Source organism: Lissotriton helveticus, chromosome 11 (genome assembly GCF_964261635.1).
Source record: "Lissotriton helveticus chromosome 11, aLisHel1.1, whole genome shotgun sequence".
NCBI classification, from domain to species: domain Eukaryota; kingdom Metazoa; phylum Chordata; class Amphibia; order Caudata; family Salamandridae; genus Lissotriton; species Lissotriton helveticus.
The window spans coordinates 110182348-110206393 of record NC_136072.1 but is presented as its reverse complement, the minus strand read 5'-3'; the positions used below and the strand labels follow the sequence as shown (position 1 = coordinate 110206393).

Genomic DNA, 24046 nt, shown 5'->3' with positions numbered 1-24046 from the left:
CAACTATGGGCCGGCCATTGAGCGACTATCTGGACAAATAGATCGATGGATCGTGCTGCCCTTGTCAATAGCATGGTGCATTGCGATCATTAAAATGGTCGTGCTGCCCAGGTTTCTATACCTGGTTTTAAAACCTTAAGAGGGATGCTGACTCGACTAGTCTGGGCGAGGGACAGGTGGGTTGGAAAACTTACTCAACCCTTTTGGAGTCGGTACCCGACTTCTACCTGTATTATTTAGTTGCGCAGGCATATTATGACTACCTCTGGTACCATCCTGACGCACGCTTGCAGTTCCTGTGAGCACACACAGGCCCGCCCTTACCCACTATCCTTCCAAACGGGCTGAAGAGAACGCCGACTGGGATACATACCTTACAAACAACAGCATGGGCGTGGAAGCGCTTGCGCCGATATCTGGGGGCTGAGCGATTGCATTCCCCACATTTACCGATTCTCAATAATCCCTGGCTAGCACCCAGGACTAAAATACTGACACAGAGCGCTCACCCGCTGTCAAATACACAACCTGGGCGGCATGTTCAGAGTTGGTCAGCTACCTACACTGGCAGACTGGACAACAGACCAGGACATTTAACATGTTGGACCGCTTCCTTGTACATAGAACGAGAGTGGCTTTGGTGCCTGCGCTGCGCCCTGAGACAGAGGAACCTACAGACCCCTCCCCTATTCCACCACGAACAATGATTACTACGGCACCCGATGGCGCTCATTTAGTTTCTCGATTGTATCGCCAGGTGCAGGTACTCCGACCAATGATGGGTGGTGGAGCATGTGCGGTATGGGAGAGGGATCTAGCACAGCCTAAGACAGAGAAGATGTGGGCCTACTGTTACGAACAGACACGCTTAGTGTCCAATAATTATAAACAAACTCCTGCACTTCAAATACCTACACAGAATCTATGTCACCCGGTGTTGCTTGAAAAGATGGATCCTACAAAGACAGGCTGCTGTCAGAGATGTGCGATGGCGCATGCAGACTTCATGTCAAATGAATTAACTGCCCTGCGGTGCTGGCCTACTGGGAAGTGGTGTTTGGGCATTTTGAACAAATGGTTGAGGTTACACTCCCGCACACCTTCACTGTTGGCCCTGCTGGGGTACTTACTCCCGCTAGGCAAGGGGGAGAAGACGCTTCACCGCTATTTAGTTAGTGCTGGCTAAAAGGCAGGTGTTCCTGTCCTGGGGTGGAACAGTGGCGCCGCAAGCTGGGGCATGGCTCAGAGATTTGTTGTATTGTACCAGTGATGTGTATGCGTCCCTACTTCCGCCCAAAAAGTATTTGGCAGCCGCTCCGCTCCTATCTATTGCCCATCCAGAACTTACAGGTTGAACTGTATCAGATGATGAGGTGCTTGCTGGATTGGCTGACCGACCACACAGATCGGGAGGCCTAAAATATGTTTGTTACATGAGCCTGTATTGTTGTTCAGAATCACTGAGCACTGGATGCTATGTGTGGCCAGATGGTCTTGTCAACATTATTTGCCAAAAGGTGCTTCGAGTGAGTCACACAACGATAACGATGTAATTTTCTTTCTTAGTGTGATTTTTATGAAAATTTCAATAAAAACAAGTTACAAAAAAAAAAGTACGTGGTCGGTGGGGGGGGGGGGGGGGGGGGGGGGGGAGACATGTACCGGCAGCAAAATAAGAGAAACTGGAACAAGCTGCATAATACAATAATGAAAAAGTTTTTGACCCAAAAGTTTTTGACCCCAGTTGGGGGCTAGTTGATCATGTAAACGTCATTCATATTGAACAGTTCAATGAAATAGTTAGATTAAAGGATTATAACAGATTCTGCTGGGTCTGGTTTTTGCTGGGTTTCACCAAAATCGTAAACGACTGTATAACCGTTTAGTAATTGCAGTCAGACTATAAGCTGAAATGGTTTCAAGTAAAAAAAAGTAGGCGAGAACCTTAACAGTGGGCTCCGATTAGACCGGCCTATTGCAAGGTGTCTGTGTCAACAGCTAGATATTGGAGAGAAGCGAACACAAGCTACCCTCTAGCTCTAAGTTTACCAAAGGGGTCAAGTCAGTTTAGAATCACAATTTAGATCAGATGAGAGTGAAATAGGGAAGTAGATTCAATCCAAAAAATAAAAGCAGGTTTGGGTGGGTTGGGGAGGAGGAGGGGCTGTAAAGAGGGCGTTTCAGTACTACGGCTGCTCAAATTTAGCATCACAATGGAGGTAAAGATGCCCCTCAGACAAGAGCAGGCACAGGGCCACAGGACCTATCGCCATCTCTTCTTACCTCCAATAGACAGAAAATACCAATGGGTTGCTGTTAGACCTGTCTGGATTTTTTGCGCAGTCCCTCCTCATTATCCTTTATTTTGTCCCCTTTTTGCTCCTCATCCCCTTAGTATTTTTGTGTCTGCTACTTTTTATAGGTGTTGGCCATGGGGATAGGTGTTCTTTTTCCCCTCATGGTTTTTTTTCCCTCAGGCCCAGAGGCCTATTCTGTCAGGCTATGGCAGTAATTCACAAAATGGAGGGCTCTAACTGTTTTCAACTGCCACATTCTAGACTGCCCCATAGGATAACAATAGGCTTTCCAGAACGTTCTGGACCCTACTAGACCCTGGGTGGATTGTCTATAAAAGGGCAGGGGTCAGGAGGCCATTTTGTGCTGACCCAAGAGTGGAGGAGTGAGGCAGTGGTGAGAGGAGGTGGACGCACTGAGAGCAGCTAGTTTGTCTTGAAGGCCGACAGTCACTTCAGAGAGACGTTCCCCCTTCAGCCTCTGACCAATCCCTCCCCATACATCAATTGCTGAAAAGTAAAGCTACCAGCGTGTGAAGGAAGACCTTTTCAAGTCTGCACCCCAGTGAAAGCTGACAGGACACTCTTACTGAAGATCTCCCTAACTTCCCATGCCCAGCGCTGCACCTACCAGTGTGAAAGAACAGCTGTGAACCCCGTGACGTGGCTGGAGTTCCTTGTCGTGCCCGGGGGAAGTCGTGGGACTGTGGAGCCTTAGATGTCCTGAGGAGCGAAGGCGCTGCTTGCGCACAACCTTCCTGTGAAGCCGGTGAGGGAAGTGACTGTCTGTGGGACCCCGGGGGCACCAGCCGCGTTGATTGAAGTAAGAAAGCGCTTCCGCGCATGTCCCCAGCGAGATCACTACTGGAGGCAGGAGGGGCCTAGGTTCGGGCAGGCCCAGAAAAGCAGCGACTCCGAGGTGAGCAGCGACCTTCCTGTGAGCGGCCGCTAGAGGAGGCGGGAGAAGAGCGAGCGCTTCCGCGCATGCCCGGTGGGGAAGTGTATCGCCGGAGAAGAGCCGGCCGCGTCACCGGAGGAGCGCCGCGACGGAGCTCCAGTCAGCAGACCTCTCAAAGGAGGCAGAAGCGCCGCGACAGAGCTCCAGTCAGCAGACCCCTCAAAGGAGGCAGAAGCGCCGCAACGGTCGTTTTGGTGGGGAGCCTTGGGCTGGGATAGCCTTTCCTGTCTTCTCCCGCCCGCCCCGACTGCTACAAGACTCCATCAACACCGCGCGAAGAGGGAAAACACCCGCTAACTCACCTTCTATCTAAAAAGTAAGCCGGGTAGAGAGGGAGCGGGAGGCGGCAGCACCGGTTGTCTAGAAACACCGGAACAGCGGGACTAAGACCCAAATGATTAACTGACAAGTCCCAGAAAGCATAACACGTGGAATTGGGCTAGTGATCCGCCCAGCCCACGTGAAACTAACTGATAATTGACTCAGAGGAGAAAGGTGTGCAGGGGACAACAGGGTTCCCGAATAAAAACCCTTACAGCTTATTATTAATTGAGAAAGTAGATCCTCCACCAGAAAGGTGTAGCCTGTAAGTTAACCAGAGGGGGAGCCTTGTTAATTCTACTGTGTCTTCCCTTTTAGCCACATAACTGGTGGGTTATGCTGAGAAGATCTACATCCGGTAGAGGTCTGTTGAGTTGAGCAGATACCTAAGAGCTGTGGGGTAATGTACTTGCCTAGGAGTTGTTTAATGACATATTGAAACTGTAGACTGCACCTTCCTTTCTGTAACCATATAGTGGAGAAGTGTATTGTAACATGGACAACAACTGATCACAAATGTACCCTTGATTCTTATATTCTGACCGGGAAAAGTATTGAGTGTGATTTGAAAGCCATGAGCACTGTGTAAATTAATTGTGTATTGCTCCTATCTAAAAGCAGATTAAGAAAAGAACATTATTTTTATAAACAGTACGTATTTTCCCACAATTTTTAGTGTAGTGTTTTCTTTTGTGTGCTATTGCGTAGTTTTACTTTTGGGTGGTCTGCAACCTTAACACTGTGCCTCTGAAGTATATGTCTTGCCCTAGGCCAGGCTACCCCAGTTCCAACATTTGGTGCCTAGCGGTGGGATAACTGACTTGGTTGCAGCTACTCACTAGTAATTCAACGCAATACACTAAACCTACACCAGGAGTTTTCTCCTTGCGGCCCTCCTGATTTACATTTTTGTTTTTTCTAAATTTATTTCTGGTGGTGGGTGGAGGTTGACCCTAGGACACTTCCGGTTTCCTCCTGTGTGAAAAGTTTATACTCAAAAATGGAGATAAATGTGGAAGAGCTGGATAACTATACTGTGACCCAACTAAAGGACTGGTGTCAGCAGCAAGGTGTGTTTTTCAACAAGGGTGCCAAGAAAGGCGAGCTGCAGACCAGCATACGGGCATGGGTGGAGGCTCATTCCGGGGAGGTACCAGTGTCAGAAGGGAGTGACAGGGACACTGTCGTTGAGACTGCAATGCTGTACCAAGGGGAGGGGGGAAATCTACTGACAGGTTCCAAGACACCTCCCAGGGCGGGCAGCAGCGTCTCGGAGAAGGGTTTAACTGAAGCCGAGCTAGAAGATAGGAGGGAGGAGAGGAGAATGAGGCTGGAGTTAGCTAGGATGGATATGCAAAGGGAGGAAAGGAGGTTAGCTCATGAGCGAACCCTCAAAGAGATGGACCTACAGGTCCTAATACGAAGGCCTCCCACTCCAGACAATGGTGGCAGCGAAAAGAAAGTAGACACCAGGGAATCCAGACCCTACTTACCTAAAGATGTCATCGCTAGTTACACCTCAGGTGATGACATTGCCAAATGGTTAGCCGCCTATGAAGTTTCTTTAAGGGCTCACGGGATCCTAGAAACTCACTGGGGAGGTGGGCTGTACAAATACATGCCACCCGCTGGCAGAGACACTTTGCTGGCTCTGGAGCAGGATGAGCAAACCCACTACCCTGCCATGAAGGTGGCACTGGTGAAAAAGTTTGGACTTACCCCTGAAAGGTACAGACAAAAATTCAGGGGAAGTCACAAAATGAGTAACCAGAATTGGGTAGACTTTCTAGACTACGCCAAGAAAGCTTTAGAGGGTTGGGTCAAGGGCAGCGAGGTAAAAGATTATGAGGGGCTGTACAATCTATTTTTAAAAGAACACCTCCTCGAGAAATGTTTTCCCGAGTTGCGCCAACACCTGGTGGACAGCAAGCTGACCGATCCCCGGAAGCTTGCAGAGGAGGCAGACACTTGGGCAAGTACCCGGGTGTCCTCCAAGGGGACTGGAGGGGATTCTCAAAAAGCCGGACAGGGCGCCCCCCAGAAGAAAGAGGGAGGAGATAAAAAGAAGGAGTTCTCCAAAGGTCCCCAAAATAATTTCCAAGGTAAGGGAGCAGGTTTCACCCCTAGGGCAAACCCGCCCAGAAACCCTAATCCTGGCCAAAGCCAGCAGCCAAGGGTTCTCCACTGTTTTTAATGCGGTGGTGTTGGACATTATAAGGGAGATGTCAAATGCCCAAAGAGACCACCCCCTCCCACCGGAGGAAAGTCACCGGGAGTAGCTAGCGTAGCGCTCGGGGAGGAGTTGCCCTTAGATAAGGGGGGTGAGTGGGCGGGCGTCACCTTAGTGTCCCTGGGAGAGCGGGAGATGGTGCCAAAGATCCAGGTGCCCCCAAATACTATCAAGTATGGGCAATGGGTTACCATCAATGGCCAAAGAGGGGAGGCTCTGAGAGATACAGGAGCCAGTATGACTATGGTGAGAAGTCAACTGGTGTCTCCAGAGCAGGTTGTTCCTAATGTACTCCACCCCACCGCGATGGCTGACGGCAGAATGGGCCACTATCCAGTGGCTGAGGTTCCCTTTGAGTGGGAAGGGGTTGCAGGTTCACTGCGAGTTGCCGTAAGCCCTGCCGTGCCAGTTGATTGTCTGTTGGGGAATGACATGGAGCACAACACTTGGAGAGAGGTGGAATACCGGACGCATTCTGCGATGCTGGGTACACCTGACTGGGCCTGTGTAAGCACACGGTCTGCGACTGCCCGGAGAGGGAGTTCGCCTGGGTTGGAGCCTGGAACAATGGCCCAACCCGCTGCCAAAAAGGGTCAGAAACGGAGACAGGGACAGCCTGCTTCGGCTTCCACGCCCCATGAGACAGATCGGCCACCTGCAGTGGTAGGCCAGGAGTCCGTGGAGGGGGGAGTAGACTCTCTGGAGGATTTACCCATCCCTGCTGAATGGCATGTGGAGGGAGGTCCTACCAGAGAGGAATTCTGTAAGGGGCAGAGAGAGTGCCCTACCCTTGAGGGACTGAGGCGTCAGGCTGAAGCCCAGGCAGTAGGTGATGCTACGGGGCACTACCATATTTACTGGGAGGATGGCCTCCTCTACAGTGAACCAAAGGTACCTCTACCTGGCTCATCAAGGGCCTTGGTGGTCCCGCAGCAATACCGAGCCTTTCTGCTGGAATTGGCTCATGCGATACCACTGGCAGGACACTTAGGCCAGGACAAGACCTTTGCACGGCTTGTCCTCCACTTTTACTGGCCTCAGATGAAAGTGGCGTCCAACACATACTGTAGGACATGTGTATCCTGCCAGGCCAGTGGGAAGACAGGGGTGAAGCTAAAGGCTCCCCTGGAACCACTTCCTGTCGTTAGCACCCCCTTTGAAAGGGTGGGCATCGACATTGTAGGGCCATTGGATCCACCAACAACAGCTGGTCACAGGTTCATCCTGGTTCTGGTGGATCATGCCACACGGTACCCAGAGGCCATCCCTCTGAGGACTGTTACTGCACCTGTGGTAGCTAGGGCCCTGATGGGAATCTTTACTAGGGTAGGATTCCCGAAGGAGGTTGTGTCTGACAGGGGGACTAACTTCCTGTCTGCTTACATGCGGACCATGTGGAAGGAGTGTGGGGTGACCTACCGGTTCACCACTCCTTATCACCCCCAGTCCAATGGACTGGTTGAGAGATTCAATAAGACCCTGAAGGGCATGATAAGAAGTCTGCCAGAGAGCTTACGGAGGAAGTGGGACGTCCTCCTACCTTGCTTACTGTTTTCCTACAGAGAGGTGCCACAGAAAGGAGTGGGCTTCAGCCCGTTCGAATTGTTGTATGGGCACCCAGTGCGTGGGCCTCTCAGCCTGGTGAAGGAAGGATGGGAGAAGTCTCCCAGAAAACCTCCCCAGGATGTGGTGAGCTACATGTTGGCCTTCAGAAGCCAGATGGCCAAGTTGTGGAAGCAGGCTGCTGACAACTTGGAGGCCAGTCAGGCAGTCATGAAGGAATGGTATGATCAGAATGCTCACCCGGTGGAGTTGGAGCCTGGCCAGAAAGTCTGGGTGATGGAACCTGGAGAGCTAAGTGCCCTTCAGGATCGGTGGACAGGCCCCTTTGAGGTGTTGGAGAAAAAGGGTAAGGCCACTTACTTGGTGGATCTTAAGACCCCGAGGCAGCCCCTACGGGTGCTGCATGCCAATCGCCTCAAACCCCACCATGAGAGGCCAGAGGTCATCCTGATGATGGTGACTGATGGTGCTGAGGAAACAGACAGCGAGCCTCTCCCAGACCTCTTTTCATGTCAAGAGAAGGATGGGTCGGTGGAGGGAGTGATTCTCTCCCCGTCTCTCACTCCTGAGCAACGAGAGGACTGCCGACAGGTGTTGGGGCAGTACTCTTCACTGTTTTCCCTTGTTCCAGGAAGAACCCACCTGTGTACCCATGATGTGGACACAGGAGACAGCCCCCCAGTGAAATCCAAGACCTATAGGCTGTCGGACAAGGTGAAGGCTAGCATCCATGGCGAAGTTGCCAAGATGCTGGAGCTAGGAGTGATAGAACCGTCCAGCAGCCCTTGGTCCAGTCCGGTGGTGCTAGTCCCAAAAGCCGCCCCACCGGGCACCACACCCGAACTGAGGTTCTGTGTGGATTACCGAGGACTGAACTCAGTTACCAAAACTGATGCCCATCCCATCCCCAGGGCGGATGAGTTAATTGACCGACTAGGAGCTGCTCAATACCTCAGTACCTTTGACCTCACTTCAGGGTACTGGCAGATCTCCTTGACAGATGGAGCAAGGGAAAGGTCAGCCTTTTCCACGCCCGAGGGACACTTCCAGTTCTGTGTGATGCCCTTTGGTCTCAAGAACGCCCCTGCCACATTTCAGCGACTGGTGAACCAGGTCCTCTCTGGAATGGAGGGTTTCTCGGCTGCTTACCTGGATGACATTGCTGTCTTCAGTAGCAGTTGGGAGGACCACTTGCAACATTTGCAAGCAGTTCTCCAGGCGCTGAAACAAGCTGGATTGACCATCAAAGCCAGCAAATGCCAGATTGGGCAGGGGTCGGTTGTGTACCTTGGACACTTGGTGGGTAGGGGGTCAGTGCAGCCCCTGCAGGCAAAGATTGAGGCAATCATGGCCTGGGAACCCCCCAAGACACAGACTGAGGTCCGAGCTTTCCTGGGCCTCACAGGTTACTACCGTCGCTTTGTGAAGGGGTATGGCACTATTGTAGCGCCCCTCACAGAGCTCACCTCTAGGAAACAACCTCGACGGGTAGTTTGGACAAAGGCTTGTCAGCAAGCCTTTGAAAAGTTGAAGCAGGCAATGTGTGAAGCACCGGTCCTGAAGGCTCCCAATTTCTCCAAGGAGTTCATTGTGCAAACAGATGCATCCGAACATGGCATTGGGGCAGTGTTATCGCAACTAAATGAAGAGGGCCTGGATCAGCCTGTAGTCTTTCTATCCAGGAGACTGCTTCCCCGGGAACAGAAGTGGAGTGCAATTGAGAGGGAAGCTTTTGCGGTGGTGTGGGCTCTGAAGAAGCTGCGGCCATACCTCTTTGGCTCGCACTTTCTGGTTCAGACTGACCACCGCCCCCTTCGTTGGCTGATGCAAATGAAGGGGGAAAATCCCAAGCTGTTGAGGTGGTCCATCTCCCTACAGGGAATGGACTTCCGGGTGGAACATCGGCCTGGAGTGGACCACGCCAATGCAGACGGTCTCTCCAGGTATTTCCGCCTTAGTGAAGAGGACTCCCAAGGGGTTGGGTAGCTCTCCCCACTTTCAGCTGGGGGGGACGCGTGTTAGACCTGTCTGGATTTTTTGCGCAGTCCCTCCTCATTATCCTTTATTTTGTCCCCTTTTTGCTCCTCATCCCCTTAGTATTTTTGTGTCTGCTACTTTTTATAGGTGTTGGCCATGGGGATAGGTGTTCTTTTTCCCCTCATGGTTTTTTTCCCTCAGGCCCAGAGGCCTATTCTGTCAGGCTATGGCAGTAATTCACAAAATGGAGGGCTCTAACTGTTTTCAACTGCCACATTCTAGACTGCCCCATAGGATAACAATAGGCTTTCCAGAACGTTCTGGACCCTACTAGACCCTGGGTGGATTGTCTATAAAAGGGCAGGGGTCAGGAGGCCATTTTGTGCTGACCCAAGAGTGGAGGAGTGAGGCAGTGGTGAGAGGAGGTGGACGCACTGAGAGCAGCTAGTTTGTCTTGAAGGCCGACAGTCACTTCAGAGAGACGTTCCCCCTTCAGCCTCTGACCAATCCCTCCCCATACATCAATTGCTGAAAAGTAAAGCTACCAGCGTGTGAAGGAAGACCTTTTCAAGTCTGCACCCCAGTGAAAGCTGACAGGACACTCTTACTGAAGATCTCCCTAACTTCCCATGCCCAGCGCTGCACCTACCAGTGTGAAAGAACAGCTGTGAACCCCGTGACGTGGCTGGAGTTCCTTGTCGTGCCCGGGGGAAGTCGTGGGACTGTGGAGCCTTAGATGTCCTGAGGAGCGAAGGCGCTGCTTGCGCACAACCTTCCTGTGAAGCCGGTGAGGGAAGTGACTGTCTGTGGGACCCCGGGGGCACCAGCCGCGTTGATTGAAGTAAGAAAGCGCTTCCGCGCATGTCCCCAGCGAGATCACTACTGGAGGCAGGAGGGGCCTAGGTTCAGGCAGGCCCAGAAGAGCAGCGACTCCGAGGTGAGCAGCGACCTTCCTGTGAGCGGCCGCTAGAGGAGGCGGGAGAAGAGCGAGCGCTTCCGCGCATGCCCGGTGGGGAAGTGTATCGCCGGAGAAGAGCCGGCCGCGTCACCGGAGGAGCGCCGCGACGGAGCTCCAGTCAGCAGACCTCTCAAAGGAGGCAGAAGCGCCGCAACGGTCGTTTTGGTGGGGAGCCTTGGGCTGGGATAGCCTTTCCTGTCTTCTCCCGCCCGCCCCGACTGCTACAAGACTCCATCAACACCGCGCGAAGAGGGAAAACACCCGCTAACTCACCTTCTATCTGGGGGGCGCTAGAGGGCGCACAGGCGGAATGGCTGCCTAGGCTGGTAGCTCCCGTGCCTCGACGAGTGATCCTACACATATCCTGCGCCACAAGGTGTTGTTCCAAACTCAGAAGCCAGCAAAAGGTGCAGGAAGGCGACCTTTACACTCGACCCGAGTTTGACGCTGCTGAGACCCGTGGAGCCGGAGATATCGCCGCGTCTATCTGCACCGGAGATTGCATGGTCCTTGAGGGCGCCTGGACCCGGCTGCTGTGCACTACGACACACCGCGGCTGACCACGAGGGGCTGGGTCGCGTCCTCCGTCATCCGCCCGGAGCTGCGACTGTGCCTGGAGGAGGGGCCGGCGATTGGGGACAAGGTGCGGAGGTCTCTTCCTCCCGCACCCTTCTGCCGTCGAGGACTGCTGCCTCCGGCGCCTGGACCGCGGGTAAGCCGGCTCTCCCGCCGAGAGCGGGTTGAGCGCTGCAGCGCTTCTCGCGTGTCTGGGGGACGGGCGGATTTCTGGGCCTCACAGCGAGGGAGCGGAGGCCGCACAGAGACTTGACGCGGTGGTGGGACTCCTCACCCTTGCTCCCCGGGCAGAAGGCACCGCGAAGCCCAGATTGACCGGGAGACGCCCGGACTTCACCGGCTGCACCCGCTGTTACTACACGACCACTGGCCCGCCTCCTAGCTGCATGGAGGTTCGACCCAGCTCCCTCGTGGCTGCAGTTCACTGGGCACTCTGACCTCCACTGATCGCTGCACCCCACCATTGCAGAGAGGACACTGGGGGACCGGAGAAGGGCTAGAACACTGCGCCCCTCCCCCGACAACGGCTGCAACCTCTCCTTGAGGATCCTTCATAACTCTCAGTGTCTGGCAGAACTACCGGCTGACAATCTACTCACCGGCCTATACACCCTGCTCTTATACCCTACTGAAGGCGATAACATCAACTGGACACCACGACCATCATGGGGCGCCCGGATAACCGCCAAGCAAAATTGAGTTTTGACGGCGCCAAAAAAGGCGCCAAATCAGTGCCCGCTGGTCCCGGTCCTAGCGGAGCCCCCTCGAGGGCTGTTACACCCCCTTCAACTGACTTGGACCTTCACAGCCTATTTCAGGAGATGCGGCAAGGATTCGCTACTGTGGTTGAAAAGGTGGACGGGGTCACTGCACGACTGGACGCGCTGGTCCACAAAGTGGATCGCCATGAGGAGCGACTGACGGCCGTGGAACAACGTGTCTCTGATGGAGCGGATGTTTCCGCGACACACACGACGCAACTAGCCCGGATGGACAATCTGCTTCGCATTATAGCGGCTAAAAATGAGGACTTAGAAGCACGCAGCCGCCGGAGCAACATACGCATCACGAATGTGCCGGAATCCACGGATACAGGCAGAATGGAGCTGTACGTCGAGAAGATGCTAAAGGGATCAATCGGTGACGAAGCCTTTTCACCTCAATTCATTGTTGAACGAGCGCACCGGTCTTTAGCGCCTATGCCAAAACCTGGCCTGCCACCCCGGCCCATCATAGCTAAACTACTGAACTATCGAGACCGGGACACTGCATTGAGAGCAGCCCGCACTCAGCGCTCGCTGAATTACAATGGTATTGCGTTTTCCATCTATCCGGACTTTACCCCGATGGTGCAGGAGGAACGACGCAAATTTCTCCCAGTGAAAAAGAAGTTGCGTGAAGCACAGGTAGATTATGCCCTCCTGTATCCTGCAAAGCTACGGATCACGCATCAGGGCACACAGCGCTTCTTCACGAACCCGCAGAAGGCTGAGGACTTCTTAAAATCACTCAGGAGAGCACGCAGAGAAGAACGAGAAGTTGAGGCGGAGGTTTCTGACGAGGACTTGCCGCCGGCACAGAATGCTCCTTGAATACCCGTGCGGACTGTGTTGGTTCTTTTCTCTCAACTTACTGCGTGACGCCCATCCTCCTACCTGCGGACGCTGCGTTGAATACCTGCTTCGAACCTGCGAGGATGAAACACACCTGTGGTAATGTACATCGAGGCCCACTCTCTAGGCCCTATGCTCCGCCGAGGGTGGTACAGATGGGAGCTATGGGCCGAGAGGGTGCTGTGCACACTCTATGCCTAACCCCTACAGGGTGTTCCCCCTGAGACTGCTACTGTTTTTATTGTTGTTGTTGCAGAGACTAGGAGGGGATGGTTGGGGGGGGGAAGGTGGGGGGGGGTTCATCGGCTACCGGCATGATTGGGATGCTGGGGTGGGAGGGGGGGTTGGCAGTTTTAAGACGAGGCAACTATCACTGGGACTGGGTATGCAGATTGTGCGCCACATTATATTTCTAACTTGGCGGAATGCTTTTGAACTGCACCTATTGCATTGGTTGGTACTGTCGTTTTTGCTATTGAACTACTTATGGCTACTCTAAATGTTAACTCTCAATTGACGGCTATGTCTTGGAATGTTCGTGGTCTAAATAATGCCAAGAAGTGTCGTAGTGTACTAGCCTATCTGGATAGACATCATGTACAGGTTGCCATGATACAGGAAACCCACTTGCCGCCACGTACTAACCCTACTTTTGCGAGTAGATGGGCTGGAGACCGAGTTTTCTCCTCGTACTCCACTTATGCGAGAGGGGTAGCTATTATTGTAGCCCGCAATGTTCCGTTTTGTAAATGTGGGGAACTGATGGATGGGGAGGGGCGGTATGCATTAATGTGGGGCAGGCTGGGGAGGGATACTGTCACGTTTGCTGTTGCATATGCACCGAATACGGATGATCCTACCTTCTTCTCTGCACTCTGGGGCAAGATCATGGCTGTGGGATCGCGTCATGTCATCTGGGGAGGTGATTTCAACCTGGCGATAGTGCCTCACCTAGATAGGGCGGATGGGCTATGCACTTACAAACCTAGAGCACGCGAGGCGCTGGAGGGGGTGCTTACAGAGGGCGAGCTGCTTGATGCTTGGAGACACTTGCACCCATTCCAGAGGGAAGGCACACACTTCACGTCTCACACGGGAACGTGGGCACGCCTGGATTATATTCTTGTCACCAAAGAGATAGCATCAACATTAACAGGGGGGAGGCACTTACCCAGGACATACTCTGACCACAGTCCTGTCATGCTTCAACTCCACATGCCGGGATGGGATAACCCTAGACCACACTGGAGACTTCGCCCTAACATATTGCTTGACACTGTCTTCCGAACTGAACTAGCTGAAGAGATAGCCGATTTTTTCCCTAGAAATAGGGGCTCTGTAGATTCGGTGGAACATATATGGGAGGCCTTTAAGGTCACCATTAGGGGATACTGTATCTCTAAGAGTTGCGGAGTCTTGCGCGACATACTCCGCACCATTGGCACATTGGAGGGAGAGCTGAAGGACCTGGAATGCCGGATGGTGGAGGACGCCAACCCTACACTGCATGCACTTTTCAGGGAGACACTTTCTAGGTACGAGGAGGAGGTCTCCAGGGAAACCAATTTTCGTGGTAAACACTGGCAGGCCAGGAAATACTGCGAAGGGGATCGTCCTGGGAAGGTACTAGCAATGCTCACTCAGGCTCCTAAGGGTCGCAATGTTATCGTCGAACTCGAGGATGCATCCGGCACCACCATTAGGGACTCGGATGACATCCTCAACACGTTCACTGCACACTATCACGCATTATACACCTCTATCTCGAGCTCTGAAGCGTCCTATACCAGTTATTTAAAAGATGTTGCGCTCTGCTGGCTAAGCGATGGAGATAGAGCATTCCTGGCGGCACCTTTCGAAATTGACGAGATCCGTGATGCCATTATGTCCCTTCAGAATGGTAAAGCCCCTGGGCTGGATGGCATCCCTGCCGAGTTTTACAAAGCCTATATTGATATAATGGCTCCAGTGTTACGTGAGGTATACTCGGAATCCCTTAGTGATGGCATTCTTCCTGGCTCCATGCGTGAAGTGGTTATCACTTCTCTTCTGAAACCCGGTAAGGACCCCTGCTCCTGCGACTCTTATCGCCCCCTTTCTCTCTTGAACTGTGATGTAAAAATTCTTGCTAAGGTTCTGGCTACCCGGTTGTCCTTACTGATGACTCGAATCGTACTACCGGATCAATCTGGCTTCGTGGCTGGCCGGTCTACTTCACACAATCTCCGTACCCTGTTCTCTCTCCTGCGCACGGTTCATCCTGACATACCTATCGCAGCCGTCTTCCTGGATGCGACTAAAGCTTTCGACTCTGTCGAATGGTCCTACTTATTCTCGGTGTTGGCTAGTATGGGATTTCCGCCTTTGTTTCTATCTTGGGTTTGTCTGCTTTACACTCATCCCACGGCGAGAATATTGATCAACGGTCGCCTGTCGCAACCTATTGACATCACCAGAGGCACGCGCCAGGGCTGTCCACTTTCTCCCTTACTATTTGCCATAGCGGTTGAGCCTCTCGCCTGTCGCTTGCGTCAACTACATCGAGACGGGGCGATACAGTGCTTACAGCGACAAATCGACGTATCCCTTTATGCTGACGACATTACCATATATGTTAAACACCCCGAGATACACCTGAATCCCTTACTCAGGGAATTCATCTTGTTCGGCGGGATGTCAGGGGTGCACATTAACTGGTCTAAATCCCAACTCTTCCCCTTGACGGCTGCGGTGGAGGACTTTCCTCTTGACTACCCATTGGAGTGGTGCCGGACGGATCTCAGATACCTGGGAATCCGTATATCCCGGGATAGGGAGGAGACATTGCGATCTAATTATGGAGTGGCTATCACCAAGCTGACCTCCACTGTGGATCGTTGGATCACCCTGCCGCTTTCCATGGCTGGCAGAGCATCCCTTATCAAAATGGTTATTCTCCCCCGTTTTCTCTACCTCTTCCTTAACATTCCCTACTACCCGGGCGCCTTTTTCTTTAAGACACTGAAAATGGAGGTGTGTAGGCTTTTCTGGGGAGGCAAGCACCCCCGGCTTAAATGGTCCACGCTTACTCTACCCTATGATAAAGGGGGCTTTGACATCCCTGATTTTCTGGAGTATTATCTATGTGCGCAGGCGCACTACGCTTACCACTGGATGGCTCCCACGCCATTTATGCCACATATAGCGGTAGAAGACTGGATAGTACACCCCCTTCCACTAAGTGGACTACTCCATTGTCCGGAATCGTCCATCACCACGCCGAACACCTCGGTATCATGCACAATGGATGCATGGCGCCGGATAGCGAAACGTTTGTCCTGCCCCCTACCCTACTCGCCAAAACTGCCGCTTACCTACCACCCTAATCTCACCCTACTGTGGGAACGGGGTTTTCGTAACCTCTGTGCAAAGATCAATGTCTCCTGCTGGGGCGACTTATTTACCGACGGGAGCTTCAAGACGGCAGACCTTTTCTTCGCGGCACATGCCCGCACTCCCTTAGACTTGTTTTATTATGTGCGACTACGTGCGGGGTTGAGGGACATCTTACCTTCTTTTCCTAATGAACCAGAGGCTCTACCTCCCCTTCATTTCTTGCTATGTTCCCAAAACGGAACACATTTGGTCTCTGGCCTCTATCGCCAACTCAGGAGCGCGGCCGTGATGCCGGACTCTAGTGCACGGACGCGCTGGTCCGCTGAGCTGGCCACTGACATCACGGACGAACAATGGTTATACTGTTGTGCGCTCACCTCCCGTATATCTGCCAGCAGCAGATTGAAAATCATACATTACAAATTCCTACAGCGGATGTACTACACGCCAGTAAAAAAGCATAGATTTGGTCTGGCAGAGGATGATCGCTGCACGCGTTGTCATGCAGCTCATGCGGATATGTTGCATCTTGCCTGGGAGTGCCCTCAGGTGTCGCTGTACTGGCAGCAGGTGTCGGGTGCCCTCGAAGACATGACTGGTAACAGGGTGCCCATGGACCCATTGGTGACAATTCTCGGACATACGCCACAGGTCCCTAGTACATGCCGAAAATTCATTGACACTGCACTGCTACTGGCCAAACGGCGTGTGGCCTGTCGGTGGGGCCGGGGCAGGGCGCCCAAGTTCAAGGAATGGCTGGCGGATTTGACCCATTGTCAGGACCAATACACCACGTTTACTGAGCTGTTACCTATGTCCAGCCGACCTAAAAATATATGGGGTCCACTGGTGACATATCTTCTGACACGATCCACTGAGAGTGGCGCCTCTGACGATGCCCCTGGAGTCGACCGATAATGTGTCCTCCGGCCCTCACATCGCCCACTGATCCTGACCCCCTACATACTACTCATGTTGGGCAGTGTTAACCAGGACCTACTATCTTCGTGTTGGGATACACTGTTCAACATTTGGTACACCACTTGGCCCTGGGTGCTGGATCCCCTCTTCCTACAGGTGGCTGTCCCCCTTTTTTCCCTTTCACCGCTGGCCAGGCCGCCCTCCCTCTGACATCTTAACAGACACACCCACACCACTTTACCCTTCTGTACAACACTTACATTCCACGTCACTGCGCTTATCACTGTTGGAGGCTTCATAGGCCCGAGAATTGACTGTACCACAATGCTGCTGTTCTGTCATGAGAGTTTCTGATTTTTGATGATGCTTTATTGATTTCATGCCCACAGATTTCCGTAGATGATTGAATTGCCTCTGAGTTTCTTTATGGTTGGGGAGTTCTATTTGTTTTTTAATGTTACAATACTGACTGTTGCTTCTGAAACCACTGTTCTACTGCGGCCCATCCTTCAAGTGCCGAACAACACTGACTGTGCTGTACTCCTTGTTCATACGTACGCTACGCCTCCGGGCCTCAGGGATGCCGGCTACAAGGCTGTGTATTGTCACGTAATCTGCGCTGCCGGCCTCCGGGTTGTAGGCACGAACAGCTGTGTATTCTTTACCATCATACCCAATAAAGCAGTGTTGAACTCAAAAAAAAAAAAAAAAAAAAAAAACTCACCTTTTATCTAAAAAGTAAGCCGGGTAGAGAGGGAGCGGGAGGCGGCAGCACCGGTTGTCTAGAAACACCGGAACAGCGGGACTAAGACCCAAATGATTAACTGACAAGTCCCAGAAAGCATAACACGTGGAATTGGGCTAGTGATCCGCCCAGCCCACGTGAAACTAACTGCTAATTGACTCAGAGGAGAGAGGAGAAAGGTGTGCAGGGGACAACAGGGTTCCCGAATAAAAACCCTTACAGCTTATTATTAATTGAGAAAGTAGATCCTCCACCAGAAAGGTGTAGCCTGTAAGTTAACCAGAGGGGGAGCCTTGTTAATTCTACTGTGTCTTCCCTTTTAGCCACATAACTGGTGGGTTATGCTGAGAAGATCTACATCCGGTAGAGGTCTGTTGAGTTGAGCAGATACCTAAGAGCTGTGGGGTAATGTACTTGCCTATGAGTTGTTTAATGACATATTGAAACTGTAGACTGCACCTTCCTTTCTGTAACCATATAGTGGAGAAGTGTATTGTAACATGGACAACAACTGATCACAAATGTACCCTTGATTCTTATATTCTGACCGGGAAAAGTATTGAGTGTGATTTGAAAGCCATGAGCACTGTGTAAATTAATTGTGTATTGCTCCTATCTAAAAGCAGATTAAGAAAAGAACATTATTTTTATAAACAGTACGTATTTTCCCACAATTTTTAGTGTAGTGTTTTCTTTTGTGTGCTATTGCGTAGTTTTACTTTTGGGTGGTCTGCAACCTTAACACTGTGCCTCTGAAGTATATGTCTTGCCCTAGGCCAGGCTACCCCAGTTCCAACAGTTGCTATACAGCCCAAGTAATTACTAGTGGCTGAGATTAATTCAAGCATTCGATCCATCACTTTTTTGTATGTCGCCCTAGGTGAGACAAGTATGCAGACGTGGGTGACGTGCACACTGTATAACTGGAACCAGCCTACAGCTGGTTGATAAGCCCTAGGACCCGGTCCCAAGTGCTTGCATTCCGGTTCATGGCAGACCTGACCTGACAGTTCGGGCTGGACTGTTCCCATTGGAGCAGGGTCAAGACAGATTTGTACATGCCTGTGTCGAAACTGAAGTGGCATTGTGTGCAAAAAAACGATGGACTGGGATGTGGCCAGAGTCATTATCAGAGGGGGAACAGCCATTACAACGCGGTTTTTACCACGCATTGCCATTACATCCATGTGTTACAACGCATGCGATGTAATGTGTATTGACGGTGCCGGGTAGTGTAAAAGTAGTGTTGTAATGTATGTGTTTTATAACGTTTGTGTTTTTTTTGCAGTGTAGTGTAGTTTAGTAGTGTTTGTTTAGTGTAGTGTATTAGGGTAGTGTAGTAGTGTTTATGTAGTGTAGTGTTTTAGGGTAGTGTAGTAGTGTTTGTGTAGTGTAGTGTTTTAGGGTAGTGGTGTAGTGTTTTAGGGGTTACTGTAGTGTAGGGGTTTAGGGTAGTGTAGTAATGTTTGTGTAGTGTTTTAGGGTTTAGGGTAGTGTAGTATTGTAGTGTTAGTGTAGTGTTTATGGGGTTAGTTTAGTGTTTTGGGTAGTGTTTGTGTAGTATTATTGAGTTTAGGATAGTGTAGTGTTTTATGATTTAGGGTAGTGTAGTAGTGTTTGTAAAGTGTAGTGTTTTAGGGTTCTTTTGTTGAACTCTCTCCCTTCGGATTGAACCTAATTACCTAAAGTTCCGTAGGGATTTAAAAACTTGGTTATTCAATCAATAAACTATTTCGGCAGGCTCACCTCCCTTGTTGGTTTAGCGCCGGGAAACCTCCAGGTAGCTGCACGCTCAATAGAATTAAATATAATAATAATAATTTGTGTAGTGTACTGTTTTAGGGTTTAGGCTAATGTTGTAGTATTTGAGTAGTGTAGGGAATTAGGGTAGTGTTTCAGTGAGGTGTTGTGGGGTCGTGCAGGGTACTGTAGTGTTTTTGTAGGGAGAGGATGGGGCGGGGGAGGGTTGTGTAGGGGTAGGGTAGTCACTTACCTTGCACACTTTCACCACGAGTATAGTTTTACCACGCATGCCTTTGCGTTGCAATGGCATGCGTGGTAAAGGCATAGTTGTGGTAAAAATCTGCGCTGTATTGGCATGTCGTCTGACATCGCGCAGTAATACCCGGGGTGTAATGGCATGCGTGGTATTAGTATGCGAAGTAATGACATACATCCTTATCAGAGGCAGAGATTCATTCAAGTTGCAATAACCATCCCTTTGTTTAGTATACTTGTGTGTCATTTCTATTAAGTACACACCTAAAAGAGGCAACCAATGTTATCTTTTCATTTAGTGTATACTTGCAAACAATGTGGCCAAGTAGGGCTACTTCATTTAAAAAAAAAAAAATTTAAATCACTGGCTAGCAATTTTGTAACTGATCTCGTTTCACATTTTAAGCTAGCAAGTCATAAAGCATTTCAAATTCTCAAGAATTAGGAAATGAGAATATCTGTGCTATAATGATTTGTTCTTTTGGAGCAAGGTTGTGTTTTTGAGTACGCATAATAACGAACATCATTCAGTCGTGTTTTATCAACGTTTTGAAACAATTTTTCTGCAGCAAAAATACCACCCACACCCAACCATAAAAAAGCACGCCATCCACCACCCAACCAAGGCAACCGTATGAATGAACTGGACTGCAATTTTAAAGCAAAAACGTTTTAACAAAGAAAATCGACTAGGTTGTAGTTCGGAAACCTGGATTTTAGAACTAAATAATATTGCCAAGGCCAATTTATGGATGACTTTACAACAGAAATAGGTCTTGACATTTTGTGGAACCCAACGCAAGTGGAATGTTTTTCGGAATACTTCGGTTTTAAGAAGGTAAAAGGTACTGTGTCAGTTGTCCAATCCATGCATTATTAACGTCCAACCATACACAAGACATTTGAAGTCAGCAAGAACCAAGACCTCCTCAGTACTGCCCAGCTCTCCTTAGGGGTGCCATTGTTATTGAAATCTGTGTGCTGTACTCTGGGTCTGGGCAAATGTCACACACACTAATTATATTACAGAGAGGAACAAAAAAGGTGGCAATATTTCATTTTCGTTTCACAGAACCACAACTTTGTTCTTAAAATACTTTTTAGGTTAACCCACTTTCGACCCCATTAATATGTCCGTATGCAACACACTCCTTACCGTCACTTTCAGATATTTTGGGATCATTTTGCATTGAAGAGCACACGCTGTAACAGTGATCAAAGAAAATCCCATTGTTCTCAACATGCCTATTCACTGCCGAAGAACCTATAAAAATAGCACAAATGAAAGATTGATGACGACAGCTAGAAGTCAAACGATTTTTTTTTTTTTAAAAGGGAGGCAAGCGCTTATCAGATGAAAGTGAACAGTTTTATTTATTCATGATCAAGCTGAGGCATATTTCCGGTATTTAAATGCCACCTAGGGCTATAACAGGCAGAAACGAACACAGACATTTTAATTATCCCACATCTGCAAATGAACACCATCTCTCATCACACGGACCTGAGTAGCGCGATGGATAGGAAGTCTTCCTTTTCCTCTTCTTGGGATGTTCGCTCATGTCGCTGCAGCCTAAAGTGACAAAAGGTAGATATCAAGATCCCACGTTCGGTGAAACAAGGACAGATTTTCAGCTGTGCAACTTGCAGCTCTAGCAACTAAACAAGAACATCTCCCCCAGTACATGACAGTTTCAGCAATATTGGGCGAAACCTATCCCGACTGCAATTATAAAGTTATAATACAAGCTTTGTGGCTTTTGTACAGTGAAAACATCGAGCTTCATGGTTAACAGAATAGGTACAGGCTTCCTTTCTATCGAGCCCAAATGCATAATTGTAATCGTTTTTATTAAGTTTAATTAATATTGATACAGTTAAAAGAAAACAAAAGTAAGGAATCAACAGTATGCCCACATGGCCTTGAAAGAAGAGTCCTTTAAAATATCATGTATACATAGCACACAGTTTTTTATACCATTTATACAATTAGTTTTATCTATACACATTTTCATTCCTGCTATTTGTACTCCGCTCTAGGATTTTAATAACCTCTGAGAAAAAAAATCTCTATACAACTATATCTATAACCAGTTTTCTCTCATTCCCATGAGAACTGTCTGAAGTCAGCAGTTAGATCATTTTATTGGGTTATAAAGATGTTCCTATAAAGCCATAGCGGAATAATCTGACTAGGGTGTAATAGTATCTAGTATCTCTAAATATACTCAAAATACATCACCTTCTGTCTACGGTTCAAGGAAATTGTCTTTATGATCGAAGAGCAATACTGCCACTGGTTATCCGTTATGTCATATTGCCAATCTTAGCGAGGTTTAGTGTTTTCATTCTTTGGTGTATTGTATGTAAACAGGAGATGTGCTTGGGATCCGCCCTGGAATCAGGTACATCGTCATGTTAAAAAGACAGGTTCATGGGGGCCGTCAATAATACGCCGAAAGGCGCAGCGAACCCTCCAACAGAAAAATATATAGCTTTATGGGAGAGTCATAGCATGTTCACTTAGCTAGACCAATACTATCATCATGTTGTCTCTGAACATGCAAAAGTCAACTATCCTGCAGCTGTTGAGTCCCCAAAGCACGAAAGATCTGCAAACACTTCACCCAGCAACCAAGACATCCTCAGAAGAGGCAGATCCGCTTTCCTACAACCTGTAGGCATTTATTTAGAAAGTTTTATAGAGCGCGAACCAGACCCTTGCGGATATCAGAGCGCTTTACAAGCAGTGATGATAAATTATACAACAAAATAGAGACAATATCAAAGTCTCATGGAAGGACTCCATGACCGCAGAAACCCAACACTTAAAACCTCTGCACCAGTCGCCTCTGGGCTGTGGAGAAGAGGGGCAATGGTGTCCCTACATCTCCGAGCATTGGGAGGCCTGAGCTGACTATTGTGTGCATTTCCAGAGGTCTTGCACTCCTCTGTGAAAAGCCCATGGCTGCTCGACGACATTACCGTCTAGTAAAGCACCTTGGGGTTGCCATAGCAATCCCCTTGGCACTTATACGGGAACGCCTCCACTCTTTACACAATTAGATCTCTTTTTGATATTCATATAAAGAACCAGCTTCCTACACTGCCCACCTCATAACCAAGCTTAATTTGCCTCTAAATAACTGGACAGATCATAAAGTAAAAATGATTGATCCGCTCTTGCTTATTGCTAAGCAGACCTGATCATTTGCTATCATGAGAGTCTGCAGAGTGAAAATATAACAAGGGGAGCCTCTAAAAACTGTCACCTGCATCTATCTCCACTAATTCAGGAAAAGGACCGAATCTATTGCGAAAATGTATTTGTGTGGAAAACAGTGGGTGAATTGTAAACTGGAATTGACAATATACCCATCATTGTACCTAACTAAGGCAATGAGAGCATGAACGGTTGCTGCTAGGTTAACCCCTTCGTTTGACTAGATGAAGATTCAAGTTTGCCTTTTATGGACAACGCAGTGCATGCTGCATGTGGTTCTCTGGTTCAGACAGCTGTTAACACTTACCTCGTGCGAGTTGCAACTCAAGAATTGCTATTTCATTATGAAAACATTCTGAGAAACACTAAATTCAACCACTATCAGCACAGACTCCAAATATCTTAAATTCTAGAGCAGGAACATACTTAAAACAAGTTGGTCTATATACAAAATATTTCCTCATGGAATAAGAAGACGTGGTCAACTGTCGATAAATGTGCACATGATCTTCAGTTATTATAAATTTAAGAGAGTGCTTTGCTGCGGCACCCCGCGTTAGGTCTAAAAGCCAACTCACTTTGGTGACAATTAAAATACTCCATAAATTGAAGCTCAATTTACAGTCATGTAACAATGAGCAACTAAAAAGGTTTCTAGACGGGACTAGTAATTTCCAGTTCTCAACCCTTTTTGGTATTCAAAGCATTTAAGTGCAAATCATTAAGACTGAAATTAGCATCAGCAAAAAGAGAAAGAACCTATTCCATCCCATTTGTTGAGATACTGTAAAAATTGTGTAATAAAGGAGTCTGCAATCCTCGCATAAAAGTCAGTCGCTAAATTCTTTATTAATGGTGACATCCCTAGCTGACTTTAATAAAGAAAGGACGTAGCCACATTACTTATTATAAGTTGAGTTCGGATGTTATAATGCCCGATGCTAGAGCCAGCAGCAGAAGAAAGGCAGGACAGGACACAAAGCAAAATTAAAACTACTTAAAAAAAAAATTACAACGAAATGTGGCTTTTCCTTCTTCCGATTTGTTTTTTTCTAGATTAACATTGATATGCAGAAAGGAAATATTCATGGCAACATGTTTATTTTTCCACCCTCACTCCTTACGCGAGTCCCTTCTGGTTTCCATCCCAAAACCAGTCAGGGACCCCGCACGACTTGCCTCATAAATGTCAATCGTCATTCTTGGAGCGGACTTTAAAATAACGGGCAAGACCCTTGCAGCTCGATACGGCCAGCTGCTTCCAGGGCTGGTCCACTCTGACCAGAACAGATTT

At 49.3% G+C, this 24046-nt stretch overlaps 1 protein-coding gene across 1 annotated transcript in view; it reads right to left on the bottom strand.

Annotated features, from left to right (window-relative positions):
- The window catches only part of ZNF639 (zinc finger protein 639), a 48655-nt gene that overhangs the window by 12653 nt on the left and 11956 nt on the right, over nt 1-24046 (bottom strand). Inside the window, exons 2-3 of the mRNA XM_078668009.1 lie at nt 21034-21102; nt 20686-20793 (exon numbers count right to left, since the gene is read on the bottom strand). Coding sequence (XP_078524135.1) covers nt 20686-20793; nt 21034-21091 — 166 coding nt within the window. The 5' untranslated portion in view covers nt 21092-21102. The remainder of the gene's footprint in view (nt 1-20685; nt 20794-21033; nt 21103-24046) is intronic.